The 19,056-nt window shown below is 39.5% G+C and overlaps 1 protein-coding gene across 1 annotated transcript in view; it reads right to left on the minus strand.

The window, feature by feature from the left end:
- The window catches only part of LOC105361816 (semaphorin-1A), a 269,541-nt gene that overhangs the window by 119,836 nt on the left and 130,649 nt on the right, over window positions 1-19,056 (minus strand). Inside the window, 1 exon segment of the mRNA XM_011499098.1 lies at window positions 18,907-18,958. Within this exon segment, the coding sequence (XP_011497400.1) occupies window positions 18,907-18,958 (52 nt within the window).

The raw sequence follows: 19,056 nt of genomic DNA on the forward strand, positions 1-19,056 counted from the left end.
AAAAAAAAAAAAAAATTCAACGAGAATGAATTACAATAATATTTCTAACAAATAGTGATATTCAAGCTAAAATATGATTTTCAAAGCTCCAACATTTTCTCCGTGATAATGTTATTAGTCCAAATTATAATTATAAAATAATCTTCAGTTACTGTAAATTAATATAGCTTTAAAATTTTCATTCTCAGCATTATTACTACTGTTGTTATAAAACCAATTAGGTAAATCGATATCTATCGTTAACTATGAATGAAAGAAGTTGCATTGTTATAATAATCAGTTTCCCGTCTTTATCTCATTCAATGTTGTAATTTGAGATATAAATTATTAGTATCCCTAGTCCAAATGACATTATGCAAAACTGATATAACATAGGCTATAATTTTCTTTTTGCAACCAAAGTGCTAATGAAATATTTACAACACGCTGACAAAGCAAATTGTTATACTGCAAATCTAATTTTTAACTAAAAGGTAGGATCTGCTGAAATTTTAAATAGATCAAATATTCGAGAATTTCAAAATACCTTTTACTCTCGCTAATACATATTTTGAAAATGTATTATTTTTAATTATAATTGCGGATGTAAGTTACCAAGTAGAAATTTCTTTCAATTTTTAAAATCAATAAATGGAATCGCAATGGCAGCCAGTTCAGATTTGCAAATATAATTTCATATTCTTAAATTACCAGTAATCTGAAATGTATTTTTTAAATAAAATTAATCGCCACTGTGAAAGGATTATATTTTCCTTTTATACTAATTGTGGGGTGAATAAAGCATTAGCTTCTTCTCGCTGTACATTGCCATGGCATTAATGTTCTTAGCATTATTATTTAACATAATAAGAGAAGTCAAAGTCGCAAACGAGATAGGATTTTTCATTTTTATACTATTGCATTTTATGCGAATAAATTTAAATGAACGTTTTGGCCATCGAGAAAATAAAAGCGAATTTATTAAACGAAAGAAGCTCCCTCTCATTTATTCCTTATATCTATAATTCTCCTAACTCTTTCGCTAATGTCGTCCAGTTTCAAACTCCCCTCTCGCCACTACCAACCCACCCGTACCTCGTGTCCCTCTCTCTCTCTCTCTCTCTCTCTCTCTGTCTGTCACCCATTTGCCCGCTCGATATCTTTCCTCCCTGCTGTTTAACTCTTTCGTTTGCAGACACGCTTGCATCTGCGGGTGCGCCCGGAAATAAATGGAAACGATGAATTATTGATGCCTTCATTATCGGCCTTTCTCCCAATCCACTTCCAACATATTCCGGAGACTTACACCTGACACTCTCTTTTACTGGCCAGTCGTTGTCAGCTTTGGTTTTAAGAGCGGCAACAAGTACAGTTCCGCCGTATCGATGCCAGACGAAAGACGAGTTTGTGCATAATTAGAAATCCATTTTTTAAGGAATTTTAAGGAACGCGGCAGGGCTCGTTTGATTATGATTGCAACGCACCGCGCGTCTGACACGTCGAGAAAAATGTTTTTTCACTTAAGCTCCTTCCTTTTGCACGATCGTTAAGTCTCACCCGAAAGTCTGGAAAGTCTGTTGTTTGTGCAGTGGAGTGCGCGTCGGCCGTTCAATTTTGAAGACGAAAATAGGCCGAGTTTTTGTACACCTTTAAAGTCCGAGCCTCTAAATATCTGGGCAGACGATATTCTCGTACCTCTGAATAGGCTCTTTTGGGACGCCGTGAACGAATGTAAAAATAGAGCGACACGAATTACTGGGAAAGAATGACGAGAAAGAAGCGCGTTGATTTTGGTGTCGCATTAATAGATAAATATAAAGTACGAGGAAATCAGTTAATGCTTGGTTTTTAAATAAAAATCACTCTCCTACATCGCCAATTTTAATATTACAATAATATCAACCTAAGAATTTACACGGAAACGGGGTGGGGGGGGGGGGAGGAGGATGAGGAGGAGATGGAAAAAAGGAATGAAAGAAAGAATAAAGCGGAGGTAGTAGCGGGGAAAAAGCCCAAAGAATTAGATTGAATTTTATCTTGGACTTCCCCTTCGGTACCTCGGCTGCGGCTAAACGACTATTTATAAAATTTTAAAGGATTTTTTAAAAATATTTTACCGTATATATTTTGGTAAAGGCGACGTTCTCCTCTAAAATCTACGCGATCCATGACTTATTCATCAACTGTCCAAGTTACTATCTCTCTCTCTCTCTCTCTCTCTCTCTCTCTCTCTCTCTTTATATGTCCGCGGACAGCTTCATAATTTTATCCTAAAAAGAATTTCCAGCAATAAGGAGGCGAGGATTCTTTTTTCCTTCCGCTTAAAAATTTTCACATCATGAACCCTAGGATGAACGAGATAGTTAAGCGCGATATAAATTTATTTCATAAAAATATAAAAGCACGCGTGTAGGACTTTGCCAACGAGCTGTGATATTCTGACCGAGGACTAGGCCACTACCTTGTTGCCCATCATTTGTCATTCAATGGATTGTAATTAATTTATTTAATTAATAGCCTTTTTACGTCTATTAAGCCGTATAAGAAATTGCGCCATTTCATCCGGTCGCTCTTCAATTAACGCAAGGAGAATAAAAAATTTTCAATGAAAAATTCACCACCCCCGTTGTCGATGTAAAGGCCCTTTCAGACGTCCCTACACCTTCTGAAACATCGCCTTAATTAATATTCGCAAATTAATATTTTTCGAAGCTACCTCCATTCCGCCTCTACATTCGTCTCGCAAAAAACCGACAATTTTTGCGAATCTCGCGGTGCCCACCGCGAGGCCGCACACGACCCCAATCACCAGCCAAAAAGGATCTGCCCCTCTGCCTCGAATAATCAAAATCCAACTCGTCGCGATCGTAAACAACTAGCGCAAGCTGCACTAACAGCGACAACAATAGCAACGGCAGCAACAACAATAGGAACGGCAGCAACAACAACGACGATAAAAGCCACGATAATTTGCAGCTCGAGGAGTAAGCTGGAAAAATTCCGGGGACAACGGAAAATTGCGAGCCCCGCACGTCCGTGGCAATAAAATCCGTGCGACGCCCGAGATTCGACGAGTGATTTCCCATCTCCGGGGTGAGGCTGCGCGTCTCTTACGTGCCCGGCCTCGCGATCGCGGAACTCGTCAATCCGATCGAGTCAGGGCATTTGCCTAACCGCGGTAGCTCGGGCACGTGCCCGGCGCTGTTTGCCCTCACGTAGCCGCTACCCCCGATATTTGCGCACGGGTCTCGAATTTTAGGGAAGCAGCTCCCATTTTCGTAATTATACGGGCGCTTTGGGCTTGTTTGTAGGCCACCGCTCTTATTTATAGAAGAGAGCCACGTGACTCTTTCGCGCTTCTCGCCGATGAATAATTAAGGCGACCCGGCAACCCTCGCCATAGCACGACTAAGCAAATACCCGGATACTTTGCAAATTTATCGAGGCGCGTGCGAGTGCGTGGGCCAAGGGGTACGGCTCTGGAGCCTATAGAGGAAATCGGAAGGATACTGCCAACCAAGCCGATAACGGCGATGGCGAGGAGGAGGAGGCGACGGCGGAGCAGGGATGGGGGGGGGTTTTGGCAGGAGAGGGGGTTCTCGATAGTGTCGCGAAAGGTGTCCAGTCGTCGTGGGTTGCGGCTTATTTTATTATTTAAGGTGGCCCATTTCACAGCCCCGCTCAGCACTTTGTTCGGACTATGTCCCCGATCCTTCGGACTCGGTCGCCCCCCTCGGGCTAAGTCCCTGGTGCGGTCGCGACTCGGACTTTTTATCAATCCTTTCATCCATCAGGGCTTTTGTTAGGCGTCGCTGATGCTTCACTCGGCCTGCTATCTCTCCCCGACGCTCCTATCCATTGACCCGGTGCGCGCGCGCGCGCGCGCGCGAGAGAGAGAGAGAGAGAGAGAGAGAGAGAGAGAGAAAGGGAGTGAGCGGGCGATTTCCATTGGGTGAGGGGTGTGGGCGAAGGGGTCGAGCGAGCGCCGGAGTGTTTTAACCGGCAGCGCATCAATCTGACTCTTTTTTTTTCTTTCCTTTTTCAATTTCGATTCGGGCGGGTCGATACGCGACTATAAATCTCGCCGTTTTCTGTGGCTGTCGATCGGCTGCCGATAAAGTGTGATGCGATTATGCGATCAATCGGGGAGCATTACTATTTTCAATTATTTTGTGCTCCATCGCTCTTCATCCTCTGGCATCCCCTGATAATAATTGAAAAATTGGAGATTCTTTGACTCGTTAGAAAAATTATTTGTGATAGTTTGAAAATTGGGCGCTCACGGTCTTAAAAATTGCTTTTATTGATGCTTAAAGATGGGGTTGGGGTAGGGGCGATCGGTATTTGCGCACGCTACCAAAGTACTCCCACGCACTTTTGCCCGATTATTTCACGTTTTTCCGAGGACGAGCGATCGATACCTTCTTTGCTTCTAGAGAGGCTGGCTCTCATGACCTTTGGGCCTTTAATGAACTTGCGGCGTGACATACGAGCAAACAGTAGTGATAACGAGAGTCAGCCGTTACAATACCTACGGAATAGAATTTTTCAATGGATTTTAGTTCTGTTTCAATACAAGATTCCGAGAAATTTAGATTTGTTGGCGATCAAAATATATAGATAAATCTAATAGCGAATGAGGAATAATTGCGATCCACGCTCAGGTTCGTTGAGCGTGACGACGAAGAAGCGTAAAAAAAAAAAGAATAAATAATTAATAAAATTAATGTTCCAATTTAAAACAATGTTTATTATAAAAAGACAATAATAGCGCCTCTATTTCTTGATAATAAAAATGTATACCAATAATATAGGAACAACAACAACATATTTGTTAAAATGTATTGATGAATTTCGTTGATGCCACCCGATTTGTAGAAGCAAATAATTTATATTTCACTTTTGATTATCTTTGATGAGAGTAAGCTTCACAAAAATCGATTGAAAACTCTAATTTGCGGTAATCAGCAATGCTTATAAATAAATCCTTATAGTATTTCATTTATAAAATTTGATACGCGCTAATTGTATTCGATGCAAAGTAACAAGAATATATTAATATGAGTAATGGTGAAAAATTATTTACGTTAAAATTCATTTTACTCATATTTTGCAAATCTTGAGTACATCATGCAAATATTGTAAATAAATATCGAAATACCTATGCATGAAAATATTAAAAGTAAGGAATTCAATTCCGTACGATAATTGCAAAATGTGTCTTCAATAACTGTTCAAAGGTTATTTTCATGGTCTTTAAAGTAATGATAGAAATTTCTTGATTATCGAGTAAATCAATTGAAAAAAAAACTATTATTTGGTCATTGAATATGCAATAAAAATGTACTTGAATGTTTAATGAAGTGCCACATTATTGTTTAAGCTCATTGGACATGTATTAACTTTTCATCGGTTGAAACTAATGGCTCGTACCCCTAAATCATTGGCGTGTTTTAAGTTTGTTAAAAAAAAAGGGGGAAAAAAAGAAAAAAAGACAGTAAACAATAAATGAAAATTAATTCACGAGCAGAATTACGCGAATGGGAGTTCATGCAATTTCAAAACCGAGCTTTAGAATTTTTCTTCGTCCTTCATCTTGAAATCTCCTGATGCATACGTGCACACTTTTGCGTGCGTGTATCTATCTCCCCGAGGTAATATGCAAGATGTTGAGTGAGCGAGAGGGAGAGAGAGAGAGAGAGAGAGAGAGAGAGAGAGAGAGAGAGAGTGAGTTAAGGAAAAAGAGGGAGGGAAGGGAGAGAGGAGGACGAAGTCGTATGTCTTCGTACGAGAATTATTTCGCTTTTTCTTTTCTCTTTGGATGTCATGGTACCTATGATCGGGGAAGGACGAGAGAGGGGGGAAACTCGAGCGGACGTCAGCCTCGGGCTCGCATGAGACTATAACGACGAAGACGAAGACGACGACGACGACGACGACGACGACGACGTTGACGACGTTATACAGTACACCTGGAGATGAGATATATATATATATATATATATATATATATATATAGAGAGAGAGAGAGAGAGAGAGAGAGAGAGATATCGGGGAGGGAGGAATAGATAGATAGAGTGAGTGAGCGTGCGAGAGAGCGTGAGGATGGATGGAGGGTGGGAGGGAACTTGCAGTGCGACGGTGTATAGAGGGGCGGCGCTTTTTACACCCGGTGATAAGTGAATGACCGGTCAGAGCCGCCTCTCACTATGCGCAAGCAGGAGAGAGAATATGAATCTGACCGTTGTGTGCGGCTGTACGTGGATTGGTGGTACGCGTCGTCGTCGTCGGCAGCGTGTGCGTTTGTTTGTTTGGCTGGCTGTCGGTATGTGTGCGTGCATACCTGCCTGGACGTATTTTACGCGCGTACCCTCGCGCTGTCTCCCTCGTATCTCGACGCTCTGTCCTTACGTCTTTGGCTCTAGCACGATTTCTTGGACTTTCGCATGCATGTGGAGCGCGACGAGTTTGCCTACCTGACGCATACCTAACAGTGGCCCGTCGCTCGCCCTGCTCGACTGTATGTACCTGCTATTTAACGCCAAGTGAAAGAGAGAGAGAGAGAGAGAGAGAGAGAGAGAGAGAGCGGTTGGCGGGAGGGGGATACAGTGGAGATACAAATATTTGATTTTGATTTTTGCTAGACTTGTCCTTTGATTTTGCATTCCTCAGTTGGCAATGTACATCGGTAGCCATGCAACTGAATAATTAGCAGGTACGTTGCTGGAAATGACAAAATTCTTAAGAATTGAAATGTGGAAGGATATTATTAAGCATATACCTATCTAAAAGTCGACAATTTTTCTTAAAATTCGCATGTCCCTATTAAATGTAATTTTACGTCGAAAATAATTTGATACTTGTAAGATGAATAATGACAGCATTGAAACAGATTTATTCGATATCTTATAATTAGTTCGTAAAATCGTTGTGTAGAATTATTTTCAAATTCATTTAAATTTTATTTGATAATGCATTAATAATTATTAGCATTTTCAACAATGAATTTCAATTTATTTATAATATTTTAAATATAAAATGAATCGATCAATAAATTTCTCACGCATATCCATGATTTTCTCATCACTATTTATTGTATTCAAAATGATTTTTTAAATTCTATCGATTGACATTATTTGCCAATTTAATTGCAATTTCGCGTATGCTACGAACAACTAGAGCCACCGCGAAAGATCAGCACGAACAATACAAAATAATTGATTTAGTATAGAAAAGTGCTGCTGACGAATTAACCGAGACGATTTTTCAATAATTAACCACTTAAATAAGCCATGCTTGCTGTAAAAAAAAAAGAAAAAAAAGAAGGATCGTTGGTAGAAATAAAATAAAATGCTTTGTAAAGGATATTTTACATAAAGTTTGTTCAATATATTTGCAAATGTCAGAAAAAGTGATTTTTTTTTGTTCACTCTTACCGTTATCCATCCCTAAAATACGATAATAACGTGAATTTTGTAGCTCAAACAACTGCAATTGTCGCCTGTAATAGCTAATCAAATTCGCCTTAAGGGAACGTTCATAATGAACGAAAATAACGAGCGCAACGCATGCGATAAGTTGCGTAATAAAATAAAATAAAACAGATTACATTGTTCATGGAATCATTCGAACGAATGTACCTACCTCCCCTTTCTTTCCCCATGTCACTCACCCTACTCCTCACCCCAGTCACCGTCAATCTCCCGTTCTTCAATTTTGCCATCGCTAAGCACTTAATCAAGAAGCCCAGGAGATCCCAATAGAATATTAATGGGGTATATAAATAATTCTTTGCTTTACCTGCAACGAGAATACGTCGACATCTAGGAAGTTGGCTAAGAATCAGAATCTGCGCCAATCATTTATTTACGGGAATACGACGATTGAGGCAACTTTTAGTTCCGTCGCGATTTCGGTAAATTAGCCTCATACGCGATATCAGGGCAACTTTACAATGTCCCGGACCTTTTATACGACCTAGCCGGGCGCTAATTAGATAATTTTCTCCTTCCCCCTCCCCTCACTCACTCACTCACTCTGTCACTCTATATCTATCTATCTATCTATCCATCTATCTATCTATCTATCTCTTAGCCACCCTGAGATACCGTATCAACCTTCGACAGATTACTCGCGGATTATGTTCGTCGTCGTTGTCCTCCTCCTCCTCATCCCCTTAATTCGCTCATTCTCGGGAGCGGAGTGCGAAGATTAGAGGCAGGATGGCCAAGGAAGATGCTCGCCTGTAAATGTAAGCACAGGACGACCGATGGGCGCTTTCATCGCGGGATATTTTATTATTATCCCATTTGCAAGAAGCACCAATAAACTCAGCCGCGCAGATGTTTGCTCGTAGCTGTAAAAGCCGGGCCTCGCGTATTATAACATTTCTTCGCTGATAATACGATAAGAACGATCATGCAAACTGTACCGCGCGTATCCTCGAGCGCAGCCCGATTAAACGTCGAGCGAGAACGATCGCGGCAGGATACGAAAAACATATTACTAGATCATCAATTACTTCTTCGCTTTTATTCCATGTAAAAATTCATAATGAAATTCGCCCAACACAGGCTGAAGATTTTCTTATTATAACGACGTGAATGCAGTTGCGAGGCATACACATGGCGAAGGTACAATTAGAGCGGCGTAACGAAGTATTAAGGAGTGAGCGAATGGTAGGATGAGCGGAAAGATTTCCTTAGCGCGACAACACTGTCTTACATGAGAATATCTTGAGGAAGATGTGTGCACTGTACGACGACGGCCTTTCCGTTATAATGAATTCGACAGAGGAGCCGTTCGCAACGGACTGTCATTGTTCCCCTAGAATGGCTAAATTTTGCACAAAACCAAAGCCACGAGCCACGAGCTACGAGCTACGAGCTACGAGCTACGAGCTCACGAAATCCCAACAATGGCTAAATAAACAATTTGACTATAATTAAAAATCACTCTTGAACGGCACACAAAAATATATTGTTATTGTGAAGATGTAACGAGTGTATCATTATCATTATCATTCTAGTCGGTCGAGACGGCAAAAACTCACGTCGTTCCCGCGCAAAGAGTATTATTCCCTTGATTATTGCGGCGCGGAAGTTTAATGCACTTTTACATGTAGTATTTTTACATTTGTAGCGAACAATACCTGCGCTTGCGATTTCTAACGTCTTTAAATGCGTGTCGCGCGGAATTTTTAATCTATAATACATAGAGACGTTGTGAGAACTTATTCTCTCGAATTAATGTAACGCGGCATTAAATCGTAAAAGCGCTTAAAACGCAAAATCTGTTGTTCTTAATGCGCTGCTCGACATTACTGTCGGAATTAGGCGCTAATTATTCGCCAGAGTAAAAAAATTATAAGGTAAAAATGCAAAAGTTCGGTATTACGTGTGAACTTTTCACTTACGAATCCTACTATGACTATTAATAATCACGAGAGCGTATTAGCACAGAGCAAATGGAGCGACATAAACATTTGCCTAATGATGCGCTAGAATTCCTTTTATTTAGATAATATAATAAAAGTTTAGCGCCTCCGAAGGAATATTATAATAGAGACTAAGGATACGCGGTAAAGAGCGTAGTGGAAAAACTTGGATAGGAATCGTACAAAAACTGTGAGAGATTGAGAGAGAAGGTAGCAAAAAGAGGCTAAACGGACGAGGACGACGAGGACAACGACGACGACGACAGGAGGATGAGGAGGAGAAGGAGGAGGAGAAGGAGGAGGAGGAAGCGAAATGAGAGAATCGAGCGAAAAATTACAAACTTGTATGTATTACGTGGAAGCTCGCTATTAGAGATGTGAATTCGAAGGGGCACGCGGTACTTGGGGATAGAGGACAAAACAAAACAAAAAAAAAAAAAAAACAAAAAAACTTTCGTAAATTTAATGAAACGGCATTTCGAAGGTGCCTTAAAATCCAACTCGACGGCCGCGTTTTTCGTAGTCATCCGGGTGCTGTGGGTACTTCCTTCTCCGCGCTAAGCAAACGCGAGTAATTCATTAATTAACTTAAGCTAATAGCGGACCCGATTAAATGACGGCGAAAAGCTTTTTGCGCCCGATCCAAACAGTCTATTGGACACGGCTTCCTTGTTTAGTCAGCCAAGGAGTGTGGAAAAATCTGGCTGCAACGGACACGGAGACAATTACTTTGCATTGCATATTTGATTTATATTTTCCTCGACAGACAATCCATTTTTGCCAATATCGAATGGTAGATAATTGTGATCTAAATTCTCAGCCAAATAATCTGTAAAATATTATCGCAAAATATTTAAATCCGTTTGAGCCCGCTATATGATTGTTATTATAACTTTTTCCGTTTTTTTGTTTTTTTTTTTGTTTTTTTTTTTGTTTTAATTTTGAACGTAACATTCTTAAATACTCGTTACTGTTTCAGCTGTAGTATCGTAAATATTAACGAGCTTATTCATTTTCAGTTGGTATTAACAATTAACTTTGCGCTCACCACTAAGGCAGTCAGTTGTCATTCAATACCTTTATAGGATTTTAAATATTAAACTCAATGATTATCCGCGCTCTTCACCTTGTCAATTGCGAATTAATACATTGAATAAAAGCAAGTGCATATGTATATTGAGCCGCCGTAGTTTATTTATTTATTTATTTTCTTGTTTTGTTTTTCAGCTTCAAAAGAGCTAATAAAGGGAGAGAGAGAGAGAGAGAGAGAGAGAGAGAGAGAGAATTACGCGCATTCAAATTAACGGCACTGTCGTGACCCCCCATATTCGAATTTACATTATTTGTTCAAGATATATGGCGAATATAAAATACGTCATGTATAAAATACTGCATATATAAGCATAAATAAAAAGTGTATATATATATATATATATATATATAGTTTTTTTTTTCTTGTTTTGCCTACAAAAAATATAATTAATAAAATGGCTGATTCATCGACGACCCGACCTAGGAATTTTTACTTTTTAAGAGTAATTAATATTGCAGAAACTATATGAATGCTGTCATCGTACATAATCCACGAGCAGATATAAGTGCAATATTTTCTAAATTATTTTACTTTTTACTTTGCAAGTATATATATCTTGTTAGTTTTAAAACTCGTAATCATAAAAACTAATTTTCTAATGTTTGCTTTCAACATTTTTTAAGTTATCAAACTTTCAAAAGTTTTTAAACTTTAACAACCATGTATTTTTATATTTTAACGAAATTGTCTATTAAACCTAATTTTAGTGTAGTACGATTTTACGGTATCATTCTTCTCTTAACTAACGGCTCGCATCTGGGGAAAGGTATAAAAAGCAGGAAAACGAATCGAGCGCTCGTCGAATCTCGGTTAGTAGAGAAATTTTAATATCATACCTCGGAAGTTTTAATAATTGCAAAATATATCGTAAACTTAATTACTTTTACAACGTTTTAACGCTGCAATTACGAGGCAATTACAAGACAATCGTTAGGCTGCCAGAGTGACATCCGTGACATTACAAATGCATAACCGCCACAACGCCCACCACTTCACTTCCATTTTAATAATACCAAATTATCCGAGAGATTCATTGATCCTCGAACAAACGGATCTAGCGGCCAAAAACTTACTACACTCAGCGCCCATTTTAACGCCGGTTTTCGCACTCGGAACGGCGTATCTCGGAAACGAGCGCGCGTAATTGCACTTTACTTCTTTCAACGCGTGCCCCGATGCACAATAATGATAAAGTAGCCGAAGCGTCATCGCCGAGGCGTAACCCGTAACCAGGGCGGAAAATTCAGCAGTCGAGCGACCATCCAATCTCGGCGAGTGCGTCTAAAAGTTTCGCGCGGTCCCATTCTCATAGTTTGTCCGATCCGGGACAAGTGCGCCTCGCACTCCCCGCTCCCTCCCTACGCGACATCATCCGAGTCAAGTGCATTCGGAGGTGCAACGGTCTTGGAACTAGAGGGGACGGATGCGACAATGGTAGCGACGGTGGCGGCGGTGACGGCGAAGGGAGGTACGACCGTTACTTTGCCCCGCTATGCGCGCATCTTGGCTGAAGCTCTGGCTGGAATTCCCCAGAGTCCTCCTGGAGTGAGCGCGCACCCATACACGTAGCCCGATAAGGAATAGGAGTCGGAATACGCGCTTCCGCTCGGTCTCTCTCTCTCTCTCTCTCTCTCTCTCTCTCTCTCTCTCTCTCTCTATCTATCTCCGTCGCTGTGCGGGTAACGTCGTTCTGCGGGTAACCGTTCCTACTCGACGCCAAGCCGCTGAAGGAATTCGCCGTAGTGAAAAAGTGTATTAGTCCGCTGGCACGATTTGCGCGCGCGCGCGTGCACACACGCACACAACACCCATACACAATCGACGCGTATGTCCACGTGCTCGCGAGGTCGAGCCCGGGCTACTTAATGGTCCGAGTGTATACTCGCAGACACTCCCATTCAGTGGCTCTCGAGCGCCGCTGATTTTTTCGATCCCAGTCACTCTTCAAGCACTCGCTGCATTAGCGTTTACCGACAGCTATAGACAGCTTCTCCAAGAAACTTCGACAGGCCCAATTGCCAGCCGATAACCCGGGAGAATGCGACCAAATATGATTACAATAGTCAGCGCCAATCCCAGTCCTGTAAGGCCTTCGTTCCATTGGTTTCGCCGGCATTCAAAAATATCGTCCCTTATCGGTTAATGTCCGAGGGAGGGCCTCGGATGGGACTAAGAAGGCAAAAAAAGTACGAGCAACTTATCTCGTAACGTCATTGTGAATTGTATAAGTGTATACAGACGGCTGGACGCGAAAAGTCCCCCGGTGAGTACTAACGACTCGCGGCACTGATTGTCATGGAAGTGTGGCGGTAGCGCGAGAATCGACGCTCCGCGGATTCGTTAGTAGGACCTCTCGGACTTTGTCCTCGGCCTTTGCCATGATTTCCGGCAACGCGAGCTAAGGGGAAACGTGACCGTCCACCTAATTGCCCACGCCAGACATGAGCGTCATGTAGACAATCGACCGCGCACACGCGCGCACACAAACTGGCCCATATCGCACTAACTTGCGAGTTTTACGAAGGCGTAGCTATTTCGGATGGCTCTCCCGCACCTCGTATGGCGCTATCGCATCCTCACCCCATCCTACACTCATACGACGCAAATGGCTGTACCTTGCGACACGCGTAGTCGTGACATTATTGTCTGATTGCATAAACTGCGCCTCGGATGTATTCTGCTAGTGTAATACTTGTAAGCCCATCCGGTACATTATTAGCACTGGCTGTCGCTTCTTGATAATAGAATTCCTTTAGCACGCGTATATTAAGTACATACATGTATATATATATATATATATATATATATATATATATATATATATATGCATATGTATACACAAATGGAAGCGAGCGCGGGTCCGTCTACGAACTCATTGTTGCGGTGGGTTAAGGAGACAGGCGCTTGTAGTGGTGATATAACGAGCGGGTTTTCGGGAGGATTTTCATCTTTGCGAGATATTTCCTTCGAAATGTAAGACGCCGGTTGTACTTATCGCGACTACGCTGATCCACTTAGCATGGCATTTAGCTTCGCACAAATGTCTCGTGATCGAATGACTTAAAAAATCCTCTATATAGGACGATAACTTTCCGGAACTCTTTTTCTAATCGCCAGCCATTATTAGATTAACAAGACTTTAAGCAAACTACATTTATAACATTGACTAATGTCATTGTTAATTTATGCTCTCGTAACGTTACGAACGAAAACGAGACAATCGAAAGCTATTAACGGCTTACATACATGATCTCCACAGCGAATGTTTATTGGAATTTGCTTATGCGTGTATCGTAATCTTTAGCATATTGTTCGAGAATTATAATGAATTGTGTACAACTATAGTAAAGCGACGTTGTCTCAAAATATTATGCATATCAATAACTTTTCTTAATAGAGTGTTCGCAATTACCATGCATAAATAATCATTGCATTATTACTGTTATCGTCTTGTCATCGATGATAATACATAATACGAGAGCTGACGTTATAAGGCTGCAATTTAGAAATTATAATTATTAGCCTATGAGAATGAGGAAAAATTCTCGTTATTACAACGCGACTATTGTAAAACCACTTTCTAATATCTATAACGTCCGATACTATTTTTAATAATAATAAAAATAACGAGAAGTATGTCAATATACAATGTTACACAAAACCACAGCCTAATGCTTTAGCGATAGACACCTGCTTCCGTAGATCTCCAACGGAATGTACATTTTTCCAAAAAAAAAAAAAAAAAAAATAAATAAATAAATAAATAAACAAAGTAAAACAAACAAAACAAAAAGTGATGAAAAAAAAAACACACCCCTTTCACTGCTCCAATTTACTCGTGATCTCCGTAACGACGACACAGCGACGGGGGTGACTCAGCTCGCAAGAGAATCTCACTCCTGGCGTTAGGAACAGCTCATAATATTCTTTTAGACGTATAAGTGTGCTCGGCTAACGGCGATACGGAACATTCGCAAAATCGAGCTGTAATCGGCTCCTCGATTTATCATCGCTCCGCCCCACATCCAGTCGCGGTCCCGCGCATATCGCGCGACGATAAAAAAAAATCAGTATGTGGCGAAGGCGAAAAGTAAAATCCGATACACGTGTTCGGAGGGCGGTAGAACGGGCGGTAAAATAGAAATGGAGGATAGTAATGTGGGTGTGGTGGGAGTTGGACGTGGAAGGTGGATAGTGGATGGGGGGTGAGGGGAGGAGGAGGTAGGCATTGGATACGAGGTGACCGCAGAATTATTGAGTGAGACGAGGCGCGCGGTGGATTGTGTCCCACGGTGCGAGGCTTTTTCCAACGCTCGTTTCGTCGCTTCGTCCTCCCCCCCCCCCCCCCCCCACCCCCACCCCCGCCCCTCCCCATCCCAATTGCCCGTCACTGCTCCAGGTCCAGCTATATCGCGGCGCCACTCTTTTTCTGAATTTTTGTGCAAGCCAATTTTTTACTCGATTTGATCGGTCGAACAAGCGGGCGGGGAATAATATGATCGAATCAATATTAAGAATGTTAACCGAGTACGGCATAACCAAAATGTAGAGGGCAGTGACATTTTGACTTCTGACGAAAATTAATTGCCTGGGCAGTTGGCCACCTACATGCTCTCGTATTGGCTTCTGTTTCGCTCGAGTATACACTTTCAATAAATTCATGCTACGGTCCACATAATTTTTTCAAGATATTCACCAGCCTTTTTTTTCTCTTTTTTTTTTCTTTCCTTTTCTCTTTTAATGGTCTCAATTTTAATATATACATTAACTATAAAATGAAAGGTAAAGTGGCTGTGATAAATCTGACGAATAATTGTAAATGACGTGGTAGAACTTGTATTAAGATTCTCGCCATAAAAATGAATATTTTCCAAGGTTCTGACATCATGTCATTCATTATACATTTTGTGCCATAAAGCATAATTATAAAATTGCAATTGAAACAAAGACATACGCAAGCGTAAGAGATCTAGCGTCATTTATTTAAATACGGCTATAAGAGCGATTAGAAAATTTTTTTCACTCTCCTATTTTTATAATTTACGAATTTAACAACAATCACCGACAATGTCCGTTTTGTTAATTTATTTCGCAAGCTCCTAAGCTTTACCGTAATTTTACAAAATTGTTGATTTTACAAATAATGAGCATACAATCTTATATCGTGCCATTTCTATCCGCCACTTTCATTCAATTACAATCGGTAGAAAAACAACTGCACAAGAAATGTATTGATATTAACGTAATATCGAATAAACTTTAACGTAAATTTATGAAAGATAAATTATATGCTTTAAAAATATAAAAGGGAAATGGCGGCTGATTGCGTTACTGGATATAATAAAAATGACTCGCAGTAAAAAACTATCTTTTATTCAAAAATTAAAATTCGGCTGCAATAATAAGTACTAAGTGATATTTTTATTCGTCGAAAGCTCTTCTAATGTAAAATTCATTCTACGATTACATTTTCTATCGAGCATATGATAATTTCGCTACTTATAGCTTCAATAACTCGAAATTATCCGTCCATTTTATTTCGTCTAAATTTCACGATATAGTTATCAAAAATGCTCGCAGTAAATTCATTTCATATGTACTAAAACTTGAAACAATTAATTATTTTCCGAGATTATACAGCGAAAACTTTATGTACGATGTTTTAGTCAGTTGGTAATAACTTTTTAATGCTCACCCTTTAATGACTAACAACGTGATAACTCGCCCGTCATTTTCGCCCATCAAAGAGCTTAAGAGTGCTCTTTAACGTATTAAGCTCGATTCCAGTTCATCCTGAAATTTGCTCCTTCTAATTTAAGTTTATTGGATGTACTTAAAGAACTATTACGTACTTTTAGAATATCGAAGAAATTTTACAAAAATTAAATACTCAGAGATATTCACAAACCTTTGAAAAATATGTTCATAACGTTCTATATTTTCTTAATTATCTCAAGTCCCGTTGGCGTTGAAGGCCATTAAGTTTGGATGATTCAACTTTGGAATGTAGAATTACATTGAAGAGAAGGAACAAGCAAAATTTTTGCTAATTTTAATGTTACACAGTTGAGGCGAATATACTTTTGGCAAACTTTATTTCTCAATGAATCGCCATGTATTTGCTACTTCATACCTTTAGAAGAAACAAAAAAGTATTATAAACGACAAATGTATTCAAATGTACTAGAAATTTAAAAGTCAAACGTGAATAATACAAATTTTTTTCGTATCCTCTCTCTCTCTCTCTCTCTCTCTCTCTCTAGCTAGCTACTTAATAACGAGAGTCAACGAGCTTTAGCAACATAAACTACTAAAGGTAGTCGTCTTTTTTTTTTCTAATAAAAATGGTTCTATTCATTTCAGTTAGTAAATTAAGTTTAGTTATTTTCCTTTTAAAAGAAAGTTTTCCTGTATATCTGTGGAGTTAAAAATCTATATTTTGTCCAACAATATTGTATTCCATTAAATTTATCTTTAAATTTAGTAATGTGTTATGAGAAATCAAATTAAATACGTTCGCAAAAGTAGTTGCTATAGTATTTTTTTGCCGACATTCCTACCTAAAGATATAATATCTTTTTAAAAGACATGAAAAAAAAAAAAAAAAAAAAAAAAAAAAAAAAAAACAGGAGAAACAGGAAAAAAAAGCAATGTTCCTTAACTGTACCTTGTCCCGTACTTTTTAAAAATAATAAACATCCGACGAAAAAGTTGCGGTTCCATAACTATTATGCACCTCGCGTATTCTCTAGTTAAAAAAAAAAAAAAAAAAAAAAAGCAAAAGAAGGAAAATGAAAGACTCGACTGTGTCATAAAAATATAAGAAATAAAAACCATAATACCTCGGATATTCGACTTCACGAGCCCGTACTAAAGCGCATTTAAAAAGTACTTATTATTCGCGAGACTATCGTTCGTTTAGGGAAAGTAGTCGGTTATGGTGGTCCAGTGATTAAAGGAATCAATGTTTTCTCTGTTGTTTTTACGTTAATGCGAATCATCGCAGTGATTGGCACGCGAAGCCCCTTTAATGTCGATAAAATTACTCGCGTAACGACGATTCCATCGATACGCAGGCACGCACGCACGCACGCACGCACGCACGCACGCACGCACGCAAGCACGCACGCAAGCACCAAATTTTCGTATGTACATTGGAGGATGAAAAAGTTTTTTTACCAAGTGAAGAGAGCCACTCCTTATGGTTGTCTCTAGATAGAGGCGAAAAAGGTAGCAAATTTGACTTTGAAGTTTGATTAGTGAAGCCAGGGCAAAGTTTTTCACTGACTTTACCCGTCCCGCTTACTTTTTTCTCTTAATACATAACTACAGTTTAGAAAAATCTCGTGGACGCCGAGTGGTAAAACGCGCGCACATATATAGTTAATGAACAAGGGCAAAACTTTTTCCGTAATATAAAAGTGTGATCAACAATGTGACCTAGATACTTTTAGAGTCTTTGTAACAGCGAGCTGCTCTTTAGAAAGTAGGAAAAGTCTGTTGTTGATGTTCAATTTAGGGGAAAGATGACTTAAGCCATTAGGAGAAGATATGGAAAATGGTAATTCTGATGTAAATTTATATATTGTGTTTGCCCCGGGATTAGTTCAACATTTAATCCCGTGTTTATTCTTACGTGGAAAATTGAATTGTCGATATATTAATAGCAAATATTCAACGTATTTCAGGTTATATTAAATATAAGAAAATATTTGAAACAACGATTAATCCGATTTATCAAGTTAATCGACTTATAAATAACGAGGCGAAGCGAAATAATTCAACTCGTCAAACTCATCTCACTACATTTAAACATTCACTTTTCCATTCAGCTTTTCAACATTATGATAATATCGAAGCTCGAATGTGAATTTTTTCGGCAATGCTATTATTCGCCTGTAATTATAAATTACGTATGCTCAAACGGATACCAATACTTATTATTCGCTTATCTGGATACAAAGGCTGCGCGAGATTAATTATTTATTAGCACGAATACATATTTCCTCGGCTCGTAAAATTACATCCAATTAAGAATGTATTATTAATAGATATAACATATTTCCAGAGGACGTCGTACTGTTTTATTAATTCGAATCACTCAACCTCTCGCTAATATAAAAACATTTTTATTAACTATGAAATCTATTTTAATTCCAAGGGAGCGTTATTAAACGTCAAGTCATTTATTCTTGCAATCGCATGACACGTAGAGAGAAGTCGTAATTTATAAAGTAAACCTTACGGCTATTTGTACGCACAAGCCTTTTAATTTGATATTTATCACAAATTAAAAAATAAATTAATTAATCCCTGTACTTTGTAACGCGAGTACAAAGTTGTGCATGCGGAATACATGCCGCGAAATTATTCAATGGAGAGATGTGAAAGTACTCACCTGATCGGCGATTTCCGTGAGGTCGCGCAGGCTTATGTTGTAAATAGCATTCCTGTAACAAGAAAAGACAAACTTTTGTAAAAAGATGCACTGGACTTGGGTAGCTGGGCAGACGATTGATGACCGGGGGGGGGGGCGGGGGGCCGGGGG

Source organism: Ceratosolen solmsi, unplaced genomic scaffold (genome assembly GCF_000503995.2).
Source record: "Ceratosolen solmsi marchali unplaced genomic scaffold, CerSol_1.0 scaffold2, whole genome shotgun sequence".
Lineage (NCBI taxonomy): Eukaryota > Metazoa > Arthropoda > Insecta > Hymenoptera > Agaonidae > Ceratosolen > Ceratosolen solmsi.